A 9,860-nucleotide genomic window follows, 5' to 3' on the forward strand; every position below is an offset into this window, starting at 1 on the left:
TCAATCACTCAAAACCTCAAACAACTTTTATCATCTAATACCTGCAATTATAAACTTCTTATCACAAAGCATTTTCTTACTTCAACAATTCCTCCATTAATCATATCATCATAAACCTCAAACATTTCCCCAAATCATTAAATGGATCAACACTTAGAACTAAGTCAAACAATTATCTTTCACAACTTTTATGATCCACACTTACTCTTTTTAACAACAAAATAAATGTATCTAAGTAACATGTCAAAAGAAACACAAAATGGGTTTAATTACATCCGGATTGATTTCATGGGGTTAGTCATGACTCAAATAAAAATGGTGTAAAATGGTTACGAATGTCAAACCAATCAATCTTTATAAGGTTTAGAGATTTTAACATGACCCTCATTCGCACCAAGATAAATTAATTTAAATCGAAATGTCAATCATAACTAGAATTGTGCATATGTTTGTGTTTTTGTCCTCCCTAACTTTCCAACTAGCCAAACTCATACCCTTGTCTACACTAGTACAAAGTGCATAGCTTTTAAGTCTCGACACCAATGAACCCCCTAAGTCTAATTGGAAATACCCCATACCACAAGCTCGGTGAAGTGGATGCTGGTTACATTGCCCATTTACACGAGGCATTTCATGAAAGGTGTAGGTTATAAGGAGATTTGCATTCTTACTTGACATTTCATCGAGAACGAATCTTATGCCTCAGTGGTCCATGCTTTATAACGCACTCGTTTCACAATTTTTGGCATACTCTTCTTCTACTCTCTTTTTCATTATTCATTTTTTTCTATGCCTCAATGGTCCATGCTTTTGAGCAATCGTTTCACAATTTTTGGCATATATAATTTTCAGATTCGTCTCTTTCACTTCCTCCTTTTTCTTTTTTTTTTTTTTTTTTCATGATAGCACATAGCATTTATCATTCTAGGAACATTTGGGATGTAATGGTGAATATATGGTGATGATGACAATGATATATAAGTATATGTATGTAATGTAGATAATGGGTGTTGGGTGTGATGAATATCATTGTCATAGCTTGTGATATAAAGCATCCCCTTTCGACCTTTGCCTAGGGAAGAGCAAAACTCTACAAGTGTTGCATTGGTGACTATCATCATAATTATGCACTTCATACTACCGAGTAAATCGTGGAATCCATTGTGGAACCTCGAAGACCACTCTGAGTTAAACTAATCAAAAAGCCACAAACACTATAGCATAATAGCTAGTTATACTTGCCATGCTAATTTAAACTAATTAAGTCTTAGTAAAAATGAGTTGCGTTGTCACCTAGCGTTACCAAATCTAAACAAGATAAAGTGTGATTAAATTTGACATTAATAACCAAAAATAAGGGTAGGAATGGGAAGTTGGTTTTCTCTTTTTTTTTTTTATATCACATTTTTCTAAAGGTTTAGGCTACTAATGGTCACTAGTTGATTCTAGCACACAATTTGTGTACTAACGACCTAGGTAGACTGGCTGCAAAATAAAAAATTGGTTTAAAAAGAAAAATCCTAAAGTGTTTCTTTATCATTCATGTTACCTAACATACAACCTCGAAATCTTTTTTTCTTTTTCAACCTTTCTTTTCTCCATAAGAGTGTAATTTCTTTAATGTCAATTAGTCAAGATCAACAAGGTCAAATGCCTAACACTATCATTCCTCACCAGCCAAGTCCAAAAACCTCCAAGCTAATTCTTAATCACTAAGGTTACTCTCGTGGGTCAACATCTTGATTATAGCCTTGAAATTAAAATTGTTCAAATTTTTAAATTTTTACCACCTAGGCCATTAAAACCATTTATGTCATTAAACCTTTAAACAACAAGCATTTTCAAGCTAAGCCAAATGTGCAAATTTCCTTCCTCCCCCACACACTTAAATCATGCTACGTCCTCGTATGCATGTTAAAAAGTTATGTTAGATTAAAGTGAGGAAATTAAACAAGGAAAAAGAAAAAGAACAATATTACCCGGGATTAAAAGCAACTTCCCAAATATCATCGTGACAATTACACCGATCTCCCAATTCATCACACAACATGTTTCCTTCCATCCAATTTTATTCTTACAAAACAAAAACAAAAGAAAACATAAAATCTAACTAGCCCATTGTCGGAGGGATCCCGCTTTAAACCACCCGATTCCCTCGGGTGGACGAGTTTTGTCTCGTGAGGGCTTGCAGTGAACATACTCACAAAGTTCATTTACCCTAAAAGTAAAATAAAAAGAAAATAAGAATAAAGTAAAAATAAAATGAAGAAGACTTACAAACTCTACACATAGTTTGTGCAGTTTTTATTTCCGAGTCGTGCACACGACTCTTTCTTCTCTTCAGCTAATTCCAGGACTGTAGAAGGTTCCTCCTTCCCTCACTTTATGAGAACCTTCACTATCTCTAACTTTCCTCAACTTAGAATCCAACCACACATCATTCTCCTTAGCCACATGCATTAACTCGAACAATTTAGCTTTTTCTTTAGGAGACAAGTTACACACAAGACGGTTGGTTAAGCTTTCATCCCCCCTACTCCTAGCATCATGGACCCATCTATGCAATTTCCTCATGGAACGATCAAGCGCCGGGTCATCCACATATTCCTTACACTCACTATCATGCCTCAAAGAACTATGTGGCGGGTTTTCACTATCTCCCCCACACTTAGGCCCTTCAAGATCCTCTAAATTGAAAATCACCTCATAATCAACTAGAGAATTTACCTTTTCATTCTTATTCACTTTAATCTTGTGACCTCCAAACCGCTCAACGAGTTTTTCTACGGTTTTCCCCATTACTTTGACAACTTTTTCATCGGATTCTTCAGACTTTTCAAGTGTATCAATAGACACATTTCCAACATAATTCTCCACTTTGTTATCACTAGATACCTGCTCATTTAATTTTCTCATTGATGGTGGTCGGGAAGGCTCAATCATCTTCGAAGTTACCAAATGTTCCATTTTATCATCTTTCTCAATAAATGTGGACACTACCATCACGGTTTCTTTCATCGGTAATGAACAAAAGGTGCTAATAGCCGAACTCAACTTGGTTTCAAGAACTTGATTCAGATTTTTCAATTCTCGCTCAAGATTTTGTATCGACTCTTGATGACTCATCAAAATTTATGCGTTAGTTCTTATTTGAGATTCCATGAATTCAGTTGTCATACGCTCTTCACTAAATTTCCTTACCTCCTCTTCCTCTTTCACATCCGGTGCATACTTTTGAACCTGTTCATGGTTAGTATCCAACAAAAAACAATCATGGACATCCGGTGTATGTAATGAATTAAAAATATTAATCCGTGATCTCTTATTACCAAAAGAAATGTCCATAACCCCGGTTCTACAATTGATAAGAGCATCAATTGTGGCAAAAAATGGACGACCAAGAATGATCGTCGGTTGGGTCTCCCTAAAAGTGGTCTCAATGTCCATGACTATAAAATCTACGGGGTAATAAAAATCTTCCACTTTCACAATCACATTTTCCAACATCCCCGTGGAGTTCTCATTGACCGATCCGCAAGTTGGACGAGAATATCTGTATATTTTAAAGTTCCCAACTCGTATTGGTCAACAAGGCTCGATGGAAGTATGTTAATACTAGCCCCTAAGTCCAACAAAGCCTTTTTGACATTAACATTACCCACCGTAACCGAAATTAATGGTGTCCCCGGGTCCTTAAACTTAGGAGGAAGTGAACCCGAAATTACAGCACTCACTTTTTCAATTAATTTTACCTTTTTGGGCAATGATGCGTTGAGTTTACGCTTTTGAACACACAAATCTTTTAGAAACTTAGCATATGCTGGAATTTGTTTGATTGCATCAATAAGTGGAATATTTATTTTTACTTGTTTAAATGTTTCCCACATATCATCCGTTTTTGGTCCCTTTTTCCCATAAGGAAATTAGTTTGGGGACTCCAAAGCCTCGGGGAATGGAATGGTATTAGTTTCCATGTCTGATTTCCCAATTTCGTTAAAGATGGGTTCTTTATTTTCCACCCCCTTCCCATGGTTAATATTTTCACTTACCTCATCCTCCTCATCAAGAACGATAGGAGACTTACTTGCATCGCGTTGAGCTACCTCTTTCTCACCAACCTTGTTGTCATACTTCTTTCCACTACGCAAGGTACCTACCATATTAACACTATGCCCTTTTCCAGAGTCCTTATGATTTGGATTTAACACCGTGTAACTCGGTATGGTACCCGGCTCCCGATTTCCCTTACTCTCCGCTACATTACCAATCTCCTTAGCCAATGCACCAATAGACTTGTTTTGCACCTCCACTATTTTTCACATTTCGGAAATAAACACGTCCATCTTGGCATCCGAGCTCGATGGTTGATTGGGTGGAGCATTGTTTTGATTTTGGTTTTGGTTTTGATAATTGTTTTGATTTTGGTAATTGTTTTGGTTTTGGTTTTGGTTTTGGTTTTGGTTTTGGTTTTGGTTGTTGGGATAAGGATTTTGATAGTTTCTTTGATAGTTGCCTTGGTTCTGAAAGTTACCCTGGTTTTGAAAGTTGTTTTGCGGTCTTTGTTGGTTCCCTTGGTTAGCATTTAGAGCATTGTTATTGCTCCAACTGAAATTAGGATGGTTTCTCCAACCCGAATTATACGTGTTGGAGTATGGATCAAATCTCCTTCCCTGAACCTCGTTAACATGTTCTGCCACTATGTGATGATTTACCGGTGGAATCCCATTTCTACATCCATATGAAAAGTGAGAAGGATCTCCACAAATCTCACATACTTCCTGAACTTCCGAAACATTACAAGCAAGACCCTGGTTTGGGTTGTTAAATATAAGCATTTTCAAATCATCAAATTCCTGCTCTAAGTTCCTAGATGAACCACCCGAATCGGAAACATGATTCACTCAGGAGGTACTCAGTTGTTTACGATCAACCGAAGCTTGGGTTTTTGAACCCTTGCTTAACTGTTCGAAGAACATCCATTCATCATCACTAGACCGAGTTAAGAATGCCCCACCACTAGCCGCCAAAAGATACTGCCTGTTTTGGGAATCTAAACTATCATAGAAAGCTTTAACCAATTCCCACTTGGGTATCTCATGGTGTGGACATGCCCTAAGTAACTCCTTCAGACGTTCATACGCTTCATGAAATAATTCACCCGGTAATTGTTTAAAAGATTTTATTTGCGTACGCATGTCTGAAGTTTTACTTATGGGGTAAAATTATTCTAAAAAACGTTTTTTCATATCCGCCCAAGTATTAATACTCCGGGCGGGCAAGGAGAGAAACCATCTTTTTGCCTTATCCTTAAGTGAATAAGGAAATAATCGAAGACGTACCTCATCATCAGTGAAACCGTTTACCTGATTAGTAGCACATATCCCATTAAATTCAGTGATGTGTTCATATGGTTCCTCATTAGCCATACCTCGGTAGGTTGGCAAGATCGAAATAAGTTGAGGTCGAACCTCAAATCGTTGGTTGTTTCCTCCTGCCGGTGCAGGATAAACAATGGGTGAATGATCCTCAAAATCACCCGGTTGGTAGTAGGTGTCTACTCCCCTTGGTCGTTCGGCCATCTCGTCTCGTTGATCAAAAACTTCCTCTTCAGTGTCAGACTCTGATTTAGGAGAGTTTGGTGGAACAATCGGATGTGTCTCTAACTGTGGTTGAGTGGATGCTGAAGCCACTGTCGAACCCTTTAAAATTCTTGTAGCTTTTCGATTAGCTTTTGCAGATTTCTCGATTTTCGGGTCTAAAGGCTTAAGATTTTGATCTCCCGAACTCCGAGTTTGCATACACTAACCTGCAATTCAACAAAAACAAGAACACTGAGCGTAAAACTGACAAAAATAAGAATAAACAAAACACTATTTTTGGATTTTTATTCGTTTTATAATTTTTATGGTTTTTGTAGTTTAACAAGAAAGCAATAAAATAAGAGCTTGCAAATCAAGCGCACACCTCCCCGGCAGCGGCGCCAAAATTTGATCGATGTCGAAGGGTCAATCAAAAATAGCCTAATTACTCTAACTTAGCTAGGGTAAGCAGGATTCGTTCCACGGGAAGTTATGGTCAACAAGCAAGCAATTTCCAGATTTTGTTGTTTGTGATTAACTAAAAGTAACTAAATTGAAAACTAGAGAAGTAACTACTAAGCAACTGTAACTTGAATACTTAAAAGCATAAACAGTGAGCTAGACAGAAAAGTTGTGATCAATTGATTAAAAGCCTTTATCCCTTCTCAATCCCAATCTAACATGCATTCATGTCAAACAAGTATTATGCTCATCATAAATTGATCAAATCTCATAGACAAGATTTCTTGAGCTTATTAATTCTAACTATCTTGAGATTGAATTATGCAACCTAAACACTTTGTCTTTATCCCTAATCTAATTTAATACTAAGTGGATTAAGAATAAAATGTTAAATCACTATAACTCAACTTGCAACAATCACAATCCATAAAACTTGCATTAATCAATAAACAATAGGTTCATAACATCACAATTCAAAAGACTTAAGTTTCATAATATTATAAACCACATAAACTTGAATGAATGAATACATGTATCAATTGTTCATGGAAGGAATAAAGATAAGAAAACTAGCCAAGCATAGTGATGATGATAATCAATGAAATTCTTGATGATTGCATGATGAATAGCACCTTGATCTTGACTTGAATCCTTGAAGAATGGTGATTAGATTGATGTTTTTGGGTGTTTGGAGGAGTTTCCTGCTGCTAAAACTAATGGAAAAAAGTCTGGTTTCGCAACCCTAAAGCTCTCCTTAAATAGGGGTTAGGAAACTTCATCCATAATCTAAAATTCGTATTTCCCGGAATCTGAAAAAGTGTACTGGCGTAATTTACGGTGGGTTTGGCGTAAATTACGCCTTTGTTAATTCGACTTGGCGTATTTTTACGCCCACATATCACTTCTGGACTGGGAAACATCTGCACACTGGCGTAAATTACGCCAAAATAGGCGTAAATTACGCCTTCATAAATCTCCTGATTCCTGTTTGCCTCTCAAATCTTTTCCATCTTCCACTTTTAATCGCCATTTTGCACTATCTTTCGCACCAACATCTTTAATACCTGTAAAAAAACAAAATCTCATGAAAGTATCTTCTTTTTCACTCACTTAAAGTTAATTTTGCGTAATTAATCGTAAATAATTGTGACAATTAAGGAACGATCAGGGATAGACAGATTACGGGTCCGAAGATAATTCAAGAAACTACCGAGAAGATCATCCAAATTCAACAACGGTTGAAAACCGCCCAAAGTCGACAAAAGAGTTACGCGGACATTAAAAGAAAAGACATAGAATTTGAAGTTGGAGAGATGGTCATGCTTAAGGCTTCACCTTGGAAAGGCGTTGTTTGTTTTGGTAAACAGGGGAAAGTAAATCCAAGGTACATTGAACCATTCAAGATTATAGATCGTGTCGGACCAGTAGCTTACCGACTTGACTTACCGCAACAACTCGACGGGGTACATAATACTTTTCATGTCTCGAATTTGAAGAAATGTTTTGCTAAAGAAGATCTCACCATTCCATTAGATGAGATAACAATTAACGAAAAACTACAATTCATTGAAGAACCCGTTGAAATAATGGATCGTGAGGTTAAAAGACTTAAGCAAAACAAGATACCAATTGTTAAGGTTCGATGAAATGCTCGTAGAGGACCCGAATTCACCTGGGATCGTGAAGATCAGATGAAGTTGAAATACCCTCACCTATTTCCAGAAGATGCGTCAACACCTTCAACAGCTTAAAATTTCGGGACGAAATTTATTTAACGGGTAGGTACTGTAGTGACCCGAACTTTTTCGTGATTATATATTAATTGAAAACTATATTTGCATGATTAAATGTTTCCAACATGTTAAGCAATCAAACTTATTAAGACTTGATTATTTGAAATGAGTTTCATGTAGAAAATTGACCACCCAAGTTGACCGGCGATTCACGAACGTTAAAACTTGTAAAAACGACATGACAATATATATATATGGATATACATATAGTTAACATGAGATTATGATAAGTAAGTATCTCCATATGTATATTAACAATGAGTTATATACATAAAAATGAGACTACTAAGTTAAGAAACTCCAAACGATATATATAACGATTATCGTTATTACAATGTCTTACTAAATACATATGTATCATATTAAGATATTGTTACACTATATTTAACATGATAAAATGATAATTATATATATCATTAAGTATGTTAACAATGAACTACATATGTAAAACAAGACTACTAACTTAAGAATTTTGAATCGAGGCATATATGTAACGATTATCGTTGTAACGACATTTTAATGTATATATATCATATTAAGAGATATTCATACATCATAATATCATGATAATGTAATAATTTAACATCTCATTAGATATAATAAACAATGAGTTAACAACATTAAATGAGATCGTTAACTTAAAGGTTTCAAAACAACACTTACATGTAACGACTAACGATGACTTAACGACTCAGTTAAAATGTATATACATGTAGTGTATTTAGATATATTAGTACACTTCTGAAAGACTTCAAGACACATATCAAAGTACTTCTACTTAACAAAAATGCTTACAATTGCATTCTCATTCATTTACATCAACAATTCTACTCGTATGCAACCGTATTCGTACTCGTACAATACCCAGCTCCTAGACGTATATACTATTGGTATATACACATAATAATTAAGCTCTTAGCAGACCTAGATAGTCAAAAAACAAGTGAAACCAACAATTAGACAACTAGCATGACTTATGAGCAAGGAAACAAAAACAAGAACTCCTTTTAACCCCACTCACCTTCACCACTCACCACCTACTCCATTTCACTTCCAATTTTCTTCCCAATTCTCTCTCAAAACACACACACTCTTCCATGAACGTCTAAGTTACTATTTTTCCAGCAAAAATCATCAAATACAAGCTTTGATTATTACCTATAATCATCATAAAAACAATTACTCAAGAACACATTAAGAACACTTCCAAGTTTACAAGTTTACTTCCAAGTTTCCTAATCCATTCCAAGCAATCATCTAAGATCAAGAAACCTTTGTTATTTACAGTAGGTTATCTTTCTAAATCAAGGTAATATTCATATTCAAGCTTTGTTTCAATTTCTATAACTATAACTATCTTAATTTGAGTAATAATCTTACTTGAACTTGTTTTCGTGTCATGATTCTACTTCAAGAACTTTCAAGCCATCCAAGGATCCTTTGAAGCTAGATCTATTTTTCTCATTTCCAGTAGGTTTATCCACAAAACCTGAGGTAGTAATGATGTTCATAACATCATTCAATTCATATATATAAAACTACCTTATTCGAAGGTTTAAGCTTGTAATCACTAGAACATAGTTTAGTTAATTCTAAACTTGTTCGCAAACAAAAGTTAATCCTTCTAACTTGACTTTTAAAATAAACTAAACACATTTTATATATCTATATGATATGCTAACTTAATGATTTAAAACCTGAAAACACAAAAAACACCGTAAAACCAGATATACGCCGTCGTAGTAACACCGCGGGCTGTTTTGGGTTATTTAATTAAAAACTATGATAAACTTTGATTTAAAAGTTGTTCTTCTAGGAAAATGATTTTTCTTATGAACATGAAACTATATCCAAAAATTATGGTTAAACTCAAAGTGAAAGTATGTTTTTTCAAAATGGTCATAAAGACGTCGTTCTTTCGACTGAAATGACTACCTTTACAAAAACGATTTGATATCTGTATTTCTGACTATAAACTTATACTTTTTATGTTTTGATTCATAAACTTAAGTTCAATATGAAACCA

At 35.2% G+C, this 9,860-nt stretch overlaps 1 protein-coding gene across 1 annotated transcript; it reads right to left on the reverse strand.

The window, feature by feature from the left end:
- Nucleotides 1–3,491: 3,491 nt before the first annotated feature.
- On the reverse strand, nt 3,492–5,195 carry LOC139890293 (uncharacterized). Its single transcript, XM_071873185.1, has 4 exons — nt 4,932–5,195; nt 4,532–4,808; nt 4,050–4,309; nt 3,492–3,782 (listed from the first exon to the last, which is right to left on the reverse strand). Exons 1-4 carry the CDS (start codon nt 5,193–5,195, stop codon nt 3,492–3,494), a joined length of 1,092 nt encoding a protein of 363 aa, XP_071729286.1.
- Nucleotides 5,196–9,860: the final 4,665 nt, after the last annotated feature.

Source organism: Rutidosis leptorrhynchoides, chromosome 2 (assembly GCF_046630445.1).
Source record: "Rutidosis leptorrhynchoides isolate AG116_Rl617_1_P2 chromosome 2, CSIRO_AGI_Rlap_v1, whole genome shotgun sequence".
NCBI lineage: Eukaryota > Viridiplantae > Streptophyta > Magnoliopsida > Asterales > Asteraceae > Rutidosis > Rutidosis leptorrhynchoides.